At 41.3% G+C, this 19,457-nt stretch overlaps 1 protein-coding gene across 2 annotated transcripts in view; it reads right to left on the bottom strand.

Moving 5' to 3' along the window:
- RASGRP3 (RAS guanyl releasing protein 3) overlaps positions 1-19,457 on the bottom strand; it is a 107,643-nt gene that overhangs the window by 15,862 nt on the left and 72,324 nt on the right. For both annotated transcript variants that reach the window (XM_032770479.2, XM_032770478.2), the window contains exons 10-12: positions 16,337-16,414; positions 9,216-9,332; positions 5,178-5,293 (exon numbers count right to left, since the gene is read on the bottom strand). In XM_032770479.2, coding sequence (XP_032626370.1) covers positions 5,178-5,293; positions 9,216-9,332; positions 16,337-16,414 — 311 coding nt within the window. The remainder of the gene's footprint in view (positions 1-5,177; positions 5,294-9,215; positions 9,333-16,336; positions 16,415-19,457) is intronic.

The raw sequence follows: 19,457 nt of genomic DNA, 5'->3' as shown, positions 1-19,457 counted from the left end.
GTACCATGGATTTATATAAGGGCAATAATATATTCTCAGTCTTATTCTCTATCCCCTTTTAATGATTCCTAACATCCTGTTTGCTTTTTGACCACCTCTGCGCACTGCGTGGACATCTTCAGAGAACTATCCACGATGAGAGTGGGAAAGGAGGGGGAGGTCCCTTGTCAGTCCACCTGTTCCCCTGTAGTCCCCTTAAAACCTAAATCCAAACCATATTCCAAAACCCCTTTCTTTAAACCACCCTTCATAACTAGGAGACAATGCAGGGAGAAGCCCAGCAGCAGAGTGGGGCTATCCAGTTTATTGCACTGAGTGTAGCATGTATGATTACCTGCCCTGTGGGCAGGTGGCGCATGTGTGCAGTCGGTGCAAGGAGCTCCTGGCCCTCAGAGACCACGTACGGACTTTGGAGGCCGGGTGGCGGAACTGGAGGAGCTAAGGGAGGCAGACAGGGTATGTTGATGAGGCTTTCCGGACCCTGTAAAATTGTCCCACCTCCGCTCAGACAGCTCTGTGCTGTTGAGGAGGAAGAAAGCCCAGGGAAGCAGAGCAGTCAATGGGAGCAGAGGGAAACTTCCCATAGTTGGGACCCTCCTTCCAGATGGTGCTGGGTTGCCTCTCGCACTGAGGTTACCTTTCCGGGGGAGGGAACTCCAGTTGCTAGGAAAAGGCAGGTGTTAAAATGGGAGATTCGATCATTAGAAACGTAGATAGCTGGGTTTGTGATGACCGGGAGAACCGTATGGTGACTTGCTTGCCTGGTGCGAAGGTTGCAGATCTCTTGAGGCATCTAGACAGACTTATGTGTAGTGCTGGGGAGGAGCCGGTGGTCGTGGTACATGTAGGTACCAATGACATAGGGAAGGGTAGGAGAGATGTCCTGGAAGCCAAATTTAGGCTGCTAGGGAAGAGACTGAAATCCAGGACCTCTATGATGGCATTCTCAGAAATGCTCCCAGTTCCACGCGCAGGGCCAGGTAGGCAGGCAGAGCTTCAGAGTCTCAATGCGTGATGAGACGATGGTGTAGAGAGGGGTTTACGTTCATTAGGAACTGGGGAAACTTTTGGGATGGGGGAAGCCTATACAGGAGAGATGGGCTCCACCTAAACCAAAGTAGAACTAGACTGCTGGCACTAAACATTAAAAAGGTTGTAGAGCAGTTTTTAAACTAGGAGATGGGGGAAAGCTGACTGCTGCAGAGGAGCATGTGGATCGGACACAGACTTCTCTTAGGGAGAGTCTGATGATAGGGAATCTCCAGGTTATAGTCAGGAACAGAGGACAGAAGAGGATAATGTAAGGGCCGGATCAGATGATAAACAGTCACATAAAAAAGATCTGGCACATCAGAAAAGGGCAGACAAATAAACAGGGACAAGTTTTTAAAGTGCTTGTACACAAATGCTAGAAGCCTAAATAATAAGATGGGTGAACTAGAGTGCCTTGTGATAAAAGCGGATATGAGATATAATAGGCATCACAGAAACCTGGTGGACTGAGACAATCAATGGGACACAATCATTCCGGGTTACAAAATATATCGGAAGGACAGAACAGGTCATGCAGGGGGAGGAGTGGCACTATATGTGAAAGAAAATGTAGATTCAAATGAAGTAAAAATCTTAAGTGAATCCACATGTTCCATAGAATCGCTATGGATAGAAATGTCATGCTCTAATAAAAATATAACATTAGGGATTTTTATCGACCATCTGACCAGGACAGTAATAGTGATGATGAAATGCTAAGGGAAATTAGAGAGACTATAAATTAAGAACTCAATAATAGTGGGGGATTTCAATTATCCCCATATTGACTGGAACATTTCACTTCAGGACGAAATGCAGAGATAAAATTTCTCGACACTTTAATGACTGATTCATGAGCAGCTGGTATGGGAACCCACAAGGGAGAGGCAACTCTAGATTTAATCCTGAGTGGAGTGCAGGAGCTGGTCCAAGAGGTAACTATAGCAGGACCGCTTGGAAATAGTGACCATAATACAATAGCATTCAACATCCCTGTGGGGGGAAGAACACCTCAACAGCCCAACACTGTGGCATTTAATTTCAAAAGAGGGAACTATACAAAAATGAGGGGGTTAGTTAAAACAAAAGTTAAAAGGTACAGTGACTAAAGTGAAATCCCTGCAAGTTGCATGGGCGCTTTTTAAAGAACACCATAATAGAGGCCCAACTTCAATGTATACCCCAAATTAAGAAACACAGTAAAGGAACTAAAAAAGAGCCACTGTGGCTTAACAACCATGTAAAAGAAGCAGTGAGAGATAAAAAGACTTCCTTATAAAAGTGGAGTCAAATCCTAGTGAGGCAAATAGAAAGGAGCACAAACACTGCCAGCTTAAGTGCAAGAGTGTATAAGAAAAGCCAAAGAGAGTTTGAAGAACGGCTAGCCAAAAACTCCAAAGGTAATAACAAAATTGTTTTAAGTACATCAGAATCAGGAAGCCTGCCGAACAACCAGTGGGGCCTCTTGATGATCGAAATACAAAAGGAGCGCTTAAAGACAATAAAGTCATTGCGGAGAAACTAAATGGATTCTTTGCTTCAGTCTTCACGGCTGAGGATGTTAGGGAGATTCCCAAACCTGAGCTGGCTTTTGTAGGTACAAATCTGAGGAACTGTCACAGAATGAAGTGTCACTAGAGGAGGTTTTGCAATTAATTGATAAACTCAGCATTAACAAGTCAACGGGACCAGATAGCATTCACCCAAGAGTTCTGAAAGACTCAAATGTGAAGTTGCGGAACATTAACTAAGGTTTGTAACCTGTCCTTTAAATCGGCTTCGGTACCCAATGACTGGAAGTTGCTAATGTAACACCAATATTAAAAAGGGCTCTAGAGGTGATCCTGGCAATTACAGACCGGTAAGTCTAACGTCAGTATTGGGCAAATTAGTCAAAACAATAGTTAAGAATAAAATTGTCAGACACATAGAAAAACATAAACTGTTGAGCAATAGTCAACATGGTTCCGTAAAGGGAAATCGTGTCTTACTAATCTATTAGAGTTCTTTGAAGGGTCAACAAACATGTGGACAAGGGGGATCCAGTGGACATAGTGTACTTAGATTTCCAGAAAGCCTTGACAAGGTCCCTCACCAAAAGGTCTTACGTAAATTAAGCTGTCATGGGATTAAAGGAAAGGTCCTTTCATGGATTGAGAACTGGTTAAAAGACAGGGAACAAAGAGTAGGAATAAATGGTAAATTCTCAGAATGGAGAAGGGTAACTAGTGGTGTTCCCCAAGGGTCAGTCCTAAGACCAATCCTATTCAATTTATGCATAAATGATCTGAAGCAAGGGGTAAACAGTGAGGTGGCAAAGTTTGCAGATGATACTAACCTACTCAAGATAGTGGAGACCAAAGCAGATTGTGAAAAACTTCAAAAAGATCTCACAAAACTAAGTGATTGGGCAACAAAAGGCAAATGAAATTTAATGTGGATAAATGTAAGCAATGCACATTGGAAAAAATAACCCCAACTATACATTGTGATGGGGCAAGGCCAGATGGCTACAGTAAACTACTGAGAAACAAGTATGTTAGCCCCAGGCTAAACAAATCCCTAGTACCCTGGTAACCAAATGGCAGTTGCTCCAGCTAATCAAGGCACCTGGAGCCAATTAAGATCTTTCTAGAAGGCAGTAGAGATAGCTACTTTAATTAGAATACCTGCAGCCAATCAAGGCAGGCTAATCAGGGCACCTGGCTTTAAAAAGGAGCTCACTCCAGTCAGGCAGGGAGGAACCAGAGGAGAAGGAGCGTGTGTGAGGAGCTGGGAGCAAGAAGGCAAGGAGCTGAGAGTGAGAGAGTGTACTGCTAGAGGACTGAGGAGGACAAGCGTTATCAGACACCAGGAGGAAGGTCCTGTGGTAGAAATAAAGAAGGTGTTGGAGGAGGCCATGGGGAAGTAGCCAGGAAGTTGTAGCTGTCATGCAGCTGTTACAGGAGGCACTATAGACAGCTGTGATCCACAGGGCCCTGGCCTGGAACCCGGAGTAGAGGGCGGGCCCAGGTTCCCCCAAACCTCCCAACTCCTGATCAGACACAGGAGGAGCTGACCCAGACTGTGGGTTCCACAAGAGGGGAAGATCACTGAGGTGAACAAATCCGCCAATAAGCGCAGGACCCACCAAGGTGAGAAAGGAACTGTCACAACATACAATATGATGGGGGCTAATTTAGCTACAACGAGTCAGAAAAAAGATCTCGGCATCGTCGTGGATAGTTCTCTGAAGATGTCCACGCAGTGCGCAGAGGTGGTCAAAAAAGCAAACAGATGTTAGGACCCTTCCAAACTCCCTTGCAAAACTCCCTGTTAGCAGCCCCTGTTTGCAAGCTCCCTGGTTGCTTGTGTGCGGCTTTATAAAGCCCTAGCCTGAGTTAATACCCTGCCCACTGATTAAGGCTCAGCCAATCACCAGAGGCTTCGAGCTTTCAAACGTTCCTTTGAAGCTCACGGCCTCCAACTGCCAGCCACAGCACACGGTCCTTCAAACCACCAAACAAACAAACAGACTGACAAACACAAGCTCAGCACACAGCACACAGCAAGTAACCCCCCAACACAAACACACACACACTACAGACAGTCACTTACCCCACAGATGCTGTATTTGCTCCTCCTGCACCTGGAGAACCCTCTTGCAAAACTCCCTGTTAGCAGCCCCTGGTCGTCTTTTACATGTTCTAAATGGTTTAATTAACTAATCAGTGTCACCTGTTTGTGTAAACTGCCAAATCAAATTTAGATAGTTATGATAACCACTCCCAACTGGCTAAGAATTGTGCACATCCTGTACTATTTGTTACCCCCATCTCTCCTGCCCCTACCTGCCTGCTTCTTTGTTTTATCCGATATATCATATATTTTTGACTGTAAGCTCCTCAGGGCAGGGATTGTCTAAATGTCAGCACAATTGGACCCTGAACTGGAGGGCTCCTGGGAACTTCTGCAATATAAATGCTAAATAATAATAATTAAAAAAAAATAACAAAAGGTAAAAGATTAATCATCATTACTCTTCCAGTTTCTGGATGAAAAGCCAGATATATAAGAAGTTTGGAGGTCTGAGAGGCATCGTGTATTCTTTAACTTAAAAATCCAGTGAAACAAAGAAAGATATTAAAGAAAAATTAAAAACTTACTGGTCTTTGTCCAATACACAAAAGGAGTCCAGGAAAGGAAAGTTGGCAGCTATACTTTCAAAGTCTTCTTGAGAGATATAGCCATCATGGTCATGATCATAGTTCCTAAAAACAGACTGAAAGATGAAGGAAGTGATTGTCTGTCTCACTGACAACACAGTGGCAAAATAAAATCCAATCAATGCACATTTATGACTCCAAACAGCTCTTCAGTTTTGCAGTTATGTGAGTTAAATGTCCAACCCTATCAGACACTGCTGAACTGGTTAATTTAATCTAATGCCCGCTATTGGTACCTGGTACTTTCATGTTCAGATCTGTTAGACTGTAGACTAAAGGCCACTTCCTCAAAGAAAACTTGCTCTCGATAGTAACCTAATATGCATCCTGCTGTGCTCCCACCACACGTACAATAATCCTACTCACTTTTATTCACACAGGCTGTCAAATCATTCCCCTCTTGCAACATACAACATAACCCTTTTCATCCTGCATCATGTACTTGGTAAAACACCACGCACCCATAAAATACTTTCTTTTCTGTATTACAGATTTTCTTGATTACGTTTTATAAGTTTATGACCAAACAACGTTAACCGGGATGACTTTAAGTGAGGAGTTACTGTACTTCATAAATCTACTTTATTTATAAATACTTCGACATCCAGATCCCCTGCATTCAAACACACACACTCAATCTATGACATACTACCTAATATAAACACAGATAGTGTCCAAATTCACAAGATTGCGTAAGGTAGTGTAAGCAAAACCCTCCCCCTGCCACACTCATTTAATTTCTTTGTAGCTATTTGCATTCCCACTGTACAGATGCATAAGGAATTATAAGTCACATGCCATAAAACTGGGAAAAAGGTGTATGTCAAAGTCAAAATCATTTTATGGAAAAATAGATCTTATCAAACAACCTGATTTCATTTTTTGATGAGGTTACAGATGTGGTTGGTAATGCAACTGTGTAGATTTATGTATACTTAGATTTTTTTTAAAGGCATTTGACTTAATACTGCATGATATTCTCATTAAAATGTTAGCACTATACAATATCAACAGAGCACACACTAAATGGATTAGGAAGTAGATAACTGACAGATTAAAAAAAATTAGCTGTCCATGGAAAATGTTCAAATGATGCTGTTCAACATTGTCAGACATAATCTGGAAGATCACTACTGAAAAAATTTGCAGATGATACAAAATTGGTGGAATGTTAAATAAGGATGAGGGCAGTACAGTCATACAGAGCAATCTGGATTGCTTGGCAAGGTGGTCCCATTCCAACAAAATGTGTTTTAATACAGCCAAATACAAGGTCTCATGTCTAGGAACAAGGAATGGGAAAGTACACTGGAAAGTTTCTGACTCTGAAAAGGATTTAGAGGTCGTAGTGGACAAGCAACTCAAGATACACTCCCAGTGTGATGATTTGGCAAAAAGGCCAAATGCAATCCTTAGGGGGCTTAAGCAAGGAAATAATGAATTTTTCCCTCTCTCTATATTACCTTGGTGAGACCAACACTTAGAATACTGCACATTTGGTTTTGGTGTTCACATTGTAAAGAGAGTGTGGGAAAATTGGAGAGGGTGCAGAAAGGAGCCACAAAAATGATTTGACAGTTGGAGAAATGACTTGAGTGACAGACGTAAAGAGCTCAATATATAGTTTAACAAAAAGAAAAGAGGTGATTTGATTACAGTGTATAATTACCTTTACGGGGAGAAAATCCCAGGTACTAAAGGGCTCTTTGATTTAGTGTAGCGAGTCATGACAAGAACCAATGGCTGGAAACTAAAGCCAAATTCAGATTAGAAATAAGGCACACCTTGTTTCTAACAGTGAGGGTGAATACTCATGGAACTGGGGGATTCTCCATTTCTTGATGTCTTCAAATCAAGACTGATTAAAGCGTATCTTCCAGAAAGCCATCCAGACACTAATGCAAATAATTGGGCTCATTAGAGTAGTAAACTGAGTGAAATTCAATAGCTTGTGTTATACAGGAGGACAGACTAGCTGATTTGATGGTATCTTCTGGCCTTAAGAAATCCCAAAACAAACTAGCACTCTGTGGAAAATAGAAACCTCCTACTTTCCATAGAGTGCTAGTTTGTTTTGGGATTTTTTAACTTTAAGAGGGATGGGGGCAGGGATAGCTCAGTGGTTTGAGCATTAGCCTGCTAAACCCAGGGTTGTGAGCTCAATTCTTGAGGGGACCATTTAGGGAGTTGGAGATTGGTCCTGCTTTGGGCAGGGCATTGGACTAGATCAGTGGTTCCCAACTTTTTTGTGGACAGTAGCACATTCATGTTTTCAGAAGTGTGGTGGGCACAAGCAATTACTCACATACAGGGCCAGCTCCAGGCACCAGTGGAACAAGCACATGCCTGGGGCAGCACATGCTACAGGGCAGCATTCCATCCATTCTGCAGAGTCAGAGTGGTTTGGGGGTTTTTTGTTTTGTTTTCTGTTTTAGGTTTTTTTGGCACCAGTTCTGGACGGTGCAGAGAGAAGCCGGAGAGGAGCCAGGAGGACAGAGAACACTGGCACCCGCCACCTGCAGCCCTGGAATTCTCTGTCCCCAGCAGACGTGATGCCACGGCTTCTCTCCCCTGCTGGGGATTAGGTGGGTGCACATAAATGCCTTAGTGGGTACTGTGGTGCCCACGGGCACCACTTTGGGGACCCCTGGACTAGATGATCTCCTGAGGTCCCTTCCAACCCTCATAATCTATGATTCTTCTGGCTCCTCAGTATGCAAATTAGCCCATTAAGAGTCTGTTACACTTCAGTGGAGCAAATGTAAGTAGTTCTAAAGGAATCTAAATTAGCAAAAAAATTCTTTGTTCCACTTTATATAGCCCTTCTGATATCGGTCTGTTAGCTCCAGAGCACAATTCTCAACCTAATTATGCCCACATATCTGACATCAGTCTCTAAAATGGGAGACAGAAACTGACTATGCTACCTTCAGCATGTACAATATGCTTCAGACAGTCAACAGTCTAAATTTAAATCAGAAATGGGTCACAGATTGCCTTGTAGTTTTTATTTTGCAAATCTAAAAAAACCCCAAAACAAAACAATAAAACAAAAAACCCCAGGACTGTTCAGATCCAGCTCCCATTTTATCTGAACCACCAAGGTCTGGTTATAGCTCATCTCTAGGATTAATGCAGCCCAGATCTTTGCACTCAAAGACCCTGCTCCTGTTCCCATTTAAATAAATGGGGGCAAGAGATGGTCCTAACTGTGCTGCAGCTGCAATTAGCACAGGCTTACGGTGGCCTTATATCACAGGATCATGTGAGCTAATCTTAACCAATGATTGATCATAACCAAGTCATAAAAGAAAATCTATTGACCTTGTGGTCCAAAATAGATTGGAGTTGAGGTTTATAGCAGAAAATTGTTTTCCTGATGTTTGGAAACCAATCGAATGCTCAGGCTACCAAATGCTGCTAAAGTAGGCATGGCTTCTCTCTCAAGATGACTCATTGAGGGGCAGGGAATTTAGACTAAGTTTGTCAGATCCTGAACAAAAATATAAAATAAAATAAAAATCAATTCTGCCCTTTTGGTTCTGAAGTACAAATTTGACTTGCTTGATTTTTAAGCTGTCAAAAAGTTGCATTAACACACTGATGCCAAGAATCATGAGGTTTGTCAGCAAGTCAGGGCAAACATAAGGTACTGTAGCACTTGGGGATAAGATTTCAGAAAGGCTTGCAGTTACACTGGTGCCTGCCAAAATCCATTTGCACCTCATTTTACAAATAGAACCCATAAAAAGGGCAGCCTGACTTCAAACTCTTCTGAAAGTTTATGCTTTGGCATACGGATACTAGGTTGCTGACCCGATCTTTGATTTTTCAGAGTAAAGTTAAAGTCTGACAGTACAAGGATGAAGATCACAAGTTACTAGAAAATGTCTACTATAAAATAGAAATTCATCTTGCTCTTGGAAATCTCAGGAAAGGCAAAGTTGCTTTGAATAATATAATCTCTCAAATACTTACATCAACTAGCTTTCTTATGTGCTTGTTAATGATGGTTGGGTCAGGCTTTGGTAGCACTCCAGATGCCCACTCCAGTGGCACTACTGGCTTGTTAGGGGTCGTTGGGGAGGTAGGTTGCTGACAGAAATTAGAAAACAGTATTTTTCAAATTTTAATGAAAAAACAAAGTTCATTGCTAAAGTAACACTGCAGTCCAGAATGACAAATTATCAGATCAACAAGGCTGTGAAAAACCTGTTTGGTAAGATGTCAAGTAAGGTCTCAAGGAAGAGGGGAGTTCCTTACCTCACACAACTCCAGTTCTCAGACTGTATTGCTCCCATACTGTTGAAGTCCTATGCCTAAGCATGCAGCCACTAAACCTCCAGGAGCAGTGACAATTGAGGGTGCAGGCATGAATAGCCTTTCCCTGTTGTCTCCAGTTTCTTTCTACCTCCAGGTGCTTCAATAGTAACCAGGCTCCAAAATAGAGGGGTGGAGGGAAGGTCAGTGTGGCACTGTAGAGACAAGACAATCAGAGAACAGGAGTTACACAAGGTAAGTAACTTCCTTTTCTCCTTACTGAGATTGCCTCCACAGAATCACACCACTTGGAGACAACTAGCATTGTCCTCCCTGAGGAGGTGGGACAAGGAGCGCTGCTTGTTCAACAGTGATTGAAGCAGTGCCCTCCTGAAATTAACATTTACGCTTGGTGTAGTGTCAAGAGACTAGTGGTTTATGAAAACATTGATAGAGTTCCACATAGGTGCCCTACTGACTTCTGATAAAGGCATGTTACGACTGCCTGGTTGGGAAGCTGCCAATCCTAGTGGAACAAGTCATAAGTCTTCCTGGCACCGGGACTTTAGGGAGGTCATAAGAGGACTGTGGACTCAGCCTAATCCATTTAGACAGCCTTTGAGCGGAGGGACTAACCTTTGGATTTCTCTCCAAAGGCGCCAACCAGCCTGTTTGATTTTCAGATTAGCATGTTCTTTTCTAAACAGTAGCTGACAGCTCATGTGACTTGAGATGGGTGAATAACTGATTTTTCAATTCGTTGGCAGTTCTGAAAAGTTGGAAAAATATTCAGTTTGAACCAAACCGACAATTGTGCAAAATTTTGAATAAAAAAATTGACGACAAACTTCATTTTGGGTCAAATGAAACATTTTATTTGACCCACAACAAAACATCTCATTTTGTTTCGTTTCTGGGTACTGAAAGCAGAGGGAGAGTTTTGTGGTGGTGGTAGCAGTGCTGCTAATGGTGACTAATTAAATAGTCATCGGAGCAGGGACTTGAACTTGGGCCTGCCATCTCCTAGGTGAGTGCCCTAAAACCTCCCTTCTGTTCTATGAATAGTGCTTAAATTCCAAAAAATTATTTTGCCAGAACTATTCATGAATTTGTCACAAATAGTTTTGGCTTGACCAAAGCTGCATTATTTGGCAAATTAAAGAGAAAAACATATACCCAGCTTTACATGTGATACCTAGAGTACAATCTGGCTCACGCTGAGTGACTATGTGATTTAGAGAAGAAAAAGGACAAGACGGACTTGTTCAAGTGAAAGATCTGAGCCTTGCTTATAAATGTCAAGGGAAGCCTCAAAATAGCCTTATCCTTATGAAAAATGGTGTAAGGTGGACTTGTTTATTAATGCTTGCAACTCTGAGACACCTGGCTGAGGTGATGGCAACCAGGAAAGAAAATCTTCAGTGAGACACTGAAGAGAGATCAAGAACCCAAAGGCTTAAAAGGTGCTTGTGTAATTTTGGCAAGCACTGAATTTGAATCTCACAGGTTGTCAGGCTACCTGGTAGAAGGGTACCGGCTCATGTGACTTGAGGCGGAGCATGTTAAACTATCTAAAACTTAGGTAGTGTTTAGAATTTGCGTTTTAAAAACTATCAGTATAGCTACATATAATAAAAGGATTTTAGACATTGCCATCAAGAGGGGGAAAAAAGGGGTATAGGTTCCTATGCAGCTGTGTTTGTAAGGAAGAGAGGACCTTGATGCATCAGTGGCGTGAATTAGTTATACCGTTGGCCCAAGGCTGTTAGGAGTTGAGGGACACGCACACATTCCCCCCTCACTGCTCTTGTAGTTTCTGTAGCTGCAAACCTAGGTATATAACTCCTACAATGAGACTGTGGAGGCAAGTTTAGGAAGGAGAAATCTCTATACCCAAAAGTCCAGAGAGCTCAGGTTAATTCAAACAAGAAAATAATGTGACAAATGACTCTCCAAATCTATCATGCTCAAACTGTTGTTTTTTTTTTTTAATCTGAAGACTAAGATATGAGGGACTTTCTTTGCTAGAGTTCATGTCTCAGAAGAACAGTTTGCTGCACTCCTGCAACTGCAAGTTCCACATTTTTGAAGTACACAGTCTTTTAAAATTAACACACTAAACTTATAGCTACTCTGAATGAGAGTCTAGCTGATTTTACTGCATTCTTATTGTTCTGGTCACTCTTTGAAATGTCCTTTCCCTTTAAAATAAAAAACATCCTTCAGTAATAACCGTACAACACCAGAGCATAGCAGAGAGATGCTAGGGTGTCTGGGAACCATTGCTGTGGTAGGGAATGATGCCGTGAGGTACAGAGTGCTGTCAACTCCTGCAGACCTCAGCATATAGAAGGCACTTAGTACCTCACAGTATCTCTCAGTGGAGCTGAGTGGGAGTGCTCTTCCCATCTTGTGAAAATTTGGTATTCTGAAAATGTTCCTGTTCTGCATGAGGATGAAACCTTTTCAAGCTGAAAAGAGAGAGAGAGACACACACACACACCCCCCAGAATAGCCAATAGCTTGGTGGTTATGGCACTCAACTGTGAAGTGGAAGAGACAGATTTAAGTCCCTGCTCTAAATCAGGCAGAGTACTTGGGTTTCTCACATAGCAGTTGGGTGCTCTAGCCACAGGCTACTGGTTATTCAAGGAAGGTGCTGGGATGGTGTCTCTCTTGTTTTGACCAGAAATTCCATTCTGGGCCTGAGAAACAATTTCCTGGTGATGAAGTGTTGTTGACACTGTTACGATACCGCAAAAAGTTCTGATTTTAATGAATTAGCTTTTCAGACACAAACAATTGTTTCGTCATAATTTTCCGACCAGCTGTAACTCTTAGTTCATAGGAGTGCTCCAGCTTCTGCTGAGAGAGAGCGCTGCTTGTGACACATGCTGAAGGATTAGGCAGCCACCCAGCATGCACAGCAGTTCCGATTGGCTGCCCTTCCCTTGGAGGTGGGGTAATGGGGAAAGAGAGCCTCTCAGAAGGGAAAATCCCTAGTCTGTCAGGGAATCCCCTGCAGACCTACAAGAGGGTCTGAAAACCTATAGTCTGTGGGGAAGTCCAAGAGAGCTGGGAGGCACTTAGCCTCTTGCAGGATTGGCCTGCAAGTTTGGTATCTTATTGCTACATGACTATTGATGGAGACAATATGGGAGGTTTGGAGATAATGAACAAACCAAAGAACTCCTGCCTTATAGGTCCATTGTTGCTATCCCACATGATATTTTCTTAACATCCCAGCTCATGGAGTTATGGAAGAGAATCACCTTTAACCTAATAAATGGAGTAATCCCTAAATGCTCAAACCAGAAGATAAATAAAGAGAATCCCAAACATTTTTAAAGCTGTAAATTTTTAAGCCAGCCTCTATTCTTTTTTTGGGGGGAGGGATGGGGTAGGGTAAGGTAGGGGGAAGGTGAGAATAAATCAGGTATGTTTTGGGGGCAGAAGGGTGGAGGGGAAAAGAGGCTTTGAAAAGGGCAATATAAACAAGATTGTGCAGTGGCTCAGCTCTTGTGAACCCGCTTGTCAATTTAAAATTTTGTACACAGTTACAATTTAAAATATAATTTGAGCCCAGTTTAAAGGATACACTAGCAGAACGCTGTTCTTTCTAGTGCTGTCTATTAACCATTTTACATATTTCATTGGAAATTTCTGAAACCAAATTGGCAAGGCCAAGACATCTTTGGCCGGAGCCTGGATAAAATGCATTATCTATAGAATTATTAGGTGGATGAGTAATTGATAGTAACCACATTATACTGTTGGGCTTAGATATGGAACAAAACATTGCCATTACAAATGCTTATTTGATTTGAAATCTTATTTTATTTTTACTTTTTTGGCCTGCTCCAACTCAATAACATCACTCTTACAAATATAAGAATTTGGATGGATATTTTATCAAACCTAGTCCCTCAAAATAATAATAGCTAAGTGGAAAAATATTTTTTCCTATTTCATATATAGATTTGAATAACCCAATCTATTTGAAAGAATAGCTGGGGTAAGAAAACTTAATGGACAGTGTCCATAAATTAACTAATTGAATTTATTGAAGTATCAGAAACACTGCATCTGATTATAGTTTCGATTACTCACTCTAATGTCCGTTTTACCTTTTCATTGACTCTTAAGTCATTTCATTGATTTAAGAGCCTAAGTCTTAAATGAAAATGAGACTAAGGGCTGGTTTATAATTAAGTTTTACCAATAGGACTATGTCAATTAAGGGTATGATTTTTTTTTGCCAACATCCTTGTACCAGTAAAAGCCCTCGCGTAGATACAGTTCTACTGGCATCAAGATGCTGTAACTGGTAGAACTTCCTTTGCTTCTCAAACCGGAATAATTTATACCATATTAGAGTTTTTACGCTGGTATAACTGCATCCACGGTACAGGGTTTTACTACTTTTTAACTGTACTGGTATAGTTAAAACAGCAAAACAAAATTAGTGTAGGCCAGTCCTTAGGTGTTATGTTACCCCCTTTTCTAAATTTGGGATTATAACAGTATTTTATTATTGGTACATTGCCATCAAATGAAAATTGCTACAGCATTTTTGGTACTGTATTGCAAATGCTGAGTGTCCCTGATTATTCATTAATTACTTACATAGAAGTCCCTGATCATTCATGGTATTGCTCAGGACACAGGACTGCTCCCTGCAGTATTTTTTTAAAACATTATTTATATATTTTAAAAAGAGACTGGAGAATAAAGCAGTGAAGTGTTTATTTAATTTGTTCATAGTAATGGTCCATCATTACTTCCTGACACATTGCTATAGCAATTCAGTGTTGCAGTTGTTGCTGGCAACGGTGGCATATAAGGGTTTCAGAGGAGACAAGGGATGAGGGAGATAGATTGATTATTAAATCAATCTAAGCATGAGTTTTTACTATCATGTCCTACAAACCAAGAAGAAGAAGCATTAACTTAATTCCAGGAATTGAGCGTGAATTAAAATTGAAAGCCTGTTGAAATAGTCAGAGGAGATGTCCCCATTATCAGGTATTTTTAGAAAAAGGTTTCTTTTGTTCTACATTTGACCAGAGCAAAGGTGACCTTACAGCACACCGTCCACAGTAACAGTTCTTATTCATGGGCTCAGCACTATGATTATATCAATAAACTTGATTAATCCCCCAAAATGATTTGCTACAGACAGGTAAACAATATACTTTGGGTTGCAAAGCTGTTAAAACCTACAAAATGCAGGCAAGCTTTGAAAAGACTGGATTTACATAGAATCATCTTTGAGAAGTTTTGGGACCCGGTCCTTCAATCTGCTAAACATCTCCTACAAGGTGCCTGGGTTCCCTCAGTTTCCACTGATTTTAGAGTTGAGACATGTGGCAGGACTGGGCCCTGGATGAGCAAAACAATATTAGAATTCATAAACTGAAAGTGGACTTTTTTGGAGTCTTACGATTTTTACTGGTGGCCAAATAGTAATAAATTTAAATTAAGGGTCCATTAATACAGATTAAATATTTACTAGATTCAGCCACATTCTATTCTTCTTAAAGCACAATAAAAAAATGCACCAGTTTCTCAGGGTCCACTCTAATGTGATCTTTTAAAGCATAGGAAAAATACAGATGTTAAAACATATTCCTACTGTAATATGATTTACATTATTATGAATCATGTTTGAGAGTGCAATATATAGTTGATGTTTGTATAAACAAAGTTAGAAAGTGTGATGTGATATAAAATACCAAATCATTAACGGCAGACCAACCTTTGGACTAATTTTTTTTTTTAAATTTGATCAGAGTAAGGGACCCATGGAAAATATTTAGTTAATAGTAAAACTATAAATGGCGTCTTAACATAAAACACCACTTCTTGCAACCTGTCAAGGCTTGGTTAAAAGCCATTAGAGATGAAATCTGGGACATTTTACAAGCAGCTTCTAAATTATCCCGTTTACAAATGCATATAAAAACTATAATGAGTGACCACCTTCATAATAAAAAACACACATGAAAAAGGCTTTAATTAAACTTGAACCAGGCAAACACCAATGGGTGTATTTTCCTCTAATTCCCAGGCATTTAAGTGTATAATCTGTGATGGGGCAAGGCCAGATGGCTACAGTAAAGTACTGAGAAACAGGTATGTTAGCCCCAGGTTAAACAAATCCCTAGTACCCTGGTAACCAAATGGCAGTTGCTCCAGGTTAATCAAGGCACCTGGAGCCAATTAAAGAGTCTTTCAGAATGGCATGTAAAAGAGGAGAGCTATAAGGTTAATTAGATACACTTGCAGCACCAATCAAGGCAGGCTAATCAGGGCACCTGCTTTGAAAAGGAGCTCACTCCAGTCAGGAAAAGAAGAGTCAGTGGAGAAGGAGTGTGTGTGAGGAGCTGGACGCAAGGAGGCAAGGAGCTGAGAGGTGAGAGGTGTACTGCTGAGGATTGAGGAGGACAAGCATTGTCAACACCAGGAAAGAAGGTCCTGTGGTGAGGATAAAGAAGGTGTTTGGGAGGCCTGGGAAGTAGCCCAGGAGTTGTATGTCCTGCAACTTTTCAGGAGGCACTATAGACAGCTGCGATCCACAGGCCCTGGCTGGACCCGGAGTAAGAGGTGGCCTGGTTTCCCCCAAACCTCCAACTCCCTGATCAGACACAGGAGGAGCTGACTCAGACTGTGGGTTCCACAAGAGGGGAAGATCACTGAGGTGAACAAATCCGCCAATAAGCGCAGGACCCACCAAGGCGGAGGAGGAACTTTGTCACAAATCTCATTACTGCTACTGTAAATATACTAAAATTGATATGCAACTGTGTCCCCTTCAAAATTCAATAAAAGTGACTTACTGATTTAGAATTCCTTGGTTCTAGCACCAATGAGAGTTTGTAAATATCATCTTCTGTGTGGTAGAGGTCCAGGGAAAGCTGTAAATAACCAAGAAGGAAAACAGTGATATTTATTCGATCAGGTGGGAAATGACAGCAAGCTTAGTAGTTTAAAACAAGGGACTCCTTTTGCTCCTACAGAAGTCAGTGGGAGTTTTGCCATTTGGCACTCAGCATACATAAGGAGGCTTTGTGTGTGGAGGTGCACCGATATACAATAATACTATTTTTGATGGAGGTATTGTAACCCACTAGCCGAATGTGTTACAAGTCGCTCTCTGTACTAGTCAGCAGAGGATATGAACTATTACAGTCCCCAGCTGCAGTATGTTACAACACGTCACGTTTGGCAGGCCCACATCTTGACCATTGTCAAAGGATGAAAACATGTGCATAGAATTACCCTGCCACAAACACTTCATTGTCAGCAGCTCAGCAATCAACAATCCTGGAAAAAGAATCCAGTGTATATGAGAGATGCAAGAAGGAAACAAACATCCTGGTCATGTATTTGTAACATAAACAGAAGTAACATTTTAAACCGTGCTGATTAAAACTTGGCAAACTATTTGCAACAAATCTTTTTGTTCATCTTGGATATTTTTCTTAAATCTTTTATATAACACATTTCAGCCCATGAATCTCCTGAACCTATTTGCAGTGAGCACTGGGTACAGGCAGCTGAAAACTCAAGCTGCTTTGATTGGATATGTAAGTCTCCTGGTCCATGTCTATTCCCTGACTGGAGGAACATAAAACTCAGCCTCAAGCTGCTGGTGCAAATACTTGTCATTACAAATTCAAAATTCACCGTCTGTCCGTATTCTATAGTGTCACGACAAAACACTTCTGCCAGCAAACTTGTTTTCAAGGACAGACATCAATAGTCAAACCTGTCAGTTTTGTCTTACCATAAATTAGACTTCTTATAAGAGGAAATCCACTATTCTGGAGGATGAATGTGTTGACTGAGCCCATTCAGGCCCACAGAGGCAGCTTGCTCACTTGTGAAGAGGTGATGCCATCTTACGCTCCCTCCCCCTGTATAAAGTCTGTTAACTGCATCACAAAATCCATTCTTCTGCACCTAATATAAGCAGATCACATTACGCTCTTTGCTGGGAAGTCCTAGGACTTTTTTTGGGGGGTGGGGTGGGGGAGAGGCAGTGGCAATCTTTCCCTTCTGTGTTCCTGCTTCCGCTATCTTTCCCTTCTTTTCCTTCCTGGCAGGCCCAAACCCGCAGGACTCAGCAGAGGAGATGTTTAATAGGATCAGTGCTGCTAACTGCTCCAGTCCAGTGATAGTTACCACTGAGAGCAGGGCACTATACCCCACCCACTCCTTGTGAGCAGCAATGATCTGGGATGGTCCCTTGCATCAGAAGCAGGTGCACTATTGCTGCTGCTTTGCAGAGATAATGCCAAGTTGTAACAAAGAAGGAAGTCCCAGTGCTCAGATAACTCAAGAGAAACCCTGGAGACTGAGGACACTTGAATCACCAGCATAGACCCTATCTCATGAGGTACACAACCAGATGCAAGCCAAAGGAGAAGCTCCTTCCTGCTGTGGACCAGCAGAGACCTCAAAGACAGTGTTTCATTCCCAACCAATCCAGTCACTTCAACTCACGTCTCCAGTTCCTACTCTACAAACTATGAATACCATAGGCACTCCCTGCTTATGTGGCCTTAGATCTTCATGTATTTGAATGAGCGCCTTCTCCCTCAGCTCCATTCCCAGACCCTCCTGGATGGGCGTGGTCAACCCAATAGTCCTCCAGGCTAGTGGATTTGCTGTGCAAATGAGAAAAAGGGCACAAATATAGTAAAAAAAATTGCTAAAAATGAAAACAAATGTTTGTGAATTACTTAAGCAGCTTTCACTCAGCTCTAACAATAATGATTTATCCTACACAATGTCTTACCCACTCTAAACTATAAAGGAAAGAAATCATCAACACTAATGGCTTGGAGTATGCAAGAGGCAGGAGACAACATTACATGCTTCCTATGATCATGTCCCTATTGTAGTAGATTCTGGAGTAATTCTGATATGATTTGAAGTTATCATCTACCTTGCAAAATCAGGATTGTTTTGTTCAAAGATTTGAAGAGGTGCTATTTACAGAATTATCTTTGACTCCAGATTTATGAGGAAAAATTATTCTGAAAAAGACAGGTGCAAGTGGCTTCATACATTTAAACAAGTGATAGGATTTTGAAATTTAGCTCACCCAGAACTCAACTTCATTTCGGGAGAACTTCAGAGGACACATTAATAACAATAGATACTGGATAAAATTTTCAGAAGGCCTAAGTCCCATTTTCATTGTGACTGAGGCCTTAGAAGCCTCAGTCACAATGAAAATGGGACTTAGGTGCTAGTGAAAAATTTTACCCATTGTTCACATTTGAGAATAAATAGGGCACATTAGAGATATTTGGATTCATTTCATACATGTAACATTTAGTAGGATCACACACTCCAGTTGAAGAGTCTTCCACTCATTCAGCTTCATTAATTTTACTGGTGCATTGCCTTCTGAGCCTTGCATGCCCATATTGGTGGGTGAGTGGGGGTGCAGCATTTGCCCCAGAGACAATAAATGTACTATGATGTAACTGTTAGAGAGACAAGGTGGGTGTGGTAACATCTTTTATTGGACCAATGTCTGTTGGTGAGAGAGACAAGGTTTCGAGCTACACAACTCTTTCATATAACTGTTGTAATACATTTTGTTCGTGTAGTTATTTACCGATGTACACGTACATCCAAATTCTCTGCTCATATAAACAGACAAAACTTCATTAAAGCCAATGATATTTAGTAGATCAGGTTGCGAATGAGAGTTAGTAGTTTGAAATTTAAGGACCTTGTCCTGCTGCCTTTGAAGCCAAGAGACGTTTTGCCATTCGGAGATAGGGTAAAAAGGGATGGTGCATGTTTGGGGAGGGAGAGTGTACCAATATTGCAGGTTGCAATTTTTATCATTAATATTTCATTGTACCCATTTACACCAATAGAGATTTGGCCTTTAATGAATAGATTTATTTAGTTTAATAAACTTAATATGCAAGTAAA

This window comes from Chelonoidis abingdonii, chromosome 3 (assembly GCF_003597395.2).
Source record: "Chelonoidis abingdonii isolate Lonesome George chromosome 3, CheloAbing_2.0, whole genome shotgun sequence".
In the NCBI taxonomy this organism is placed as follows: domain Eukaryota; kingdom Metazoa; phylum Chordata; order Testudines; family Testudinidae; genus Chelonoidis; species Chelonoidis abingdonii.
This window is presented reverse-complemented; position numbering and strand designations above follow the sequence as displayed.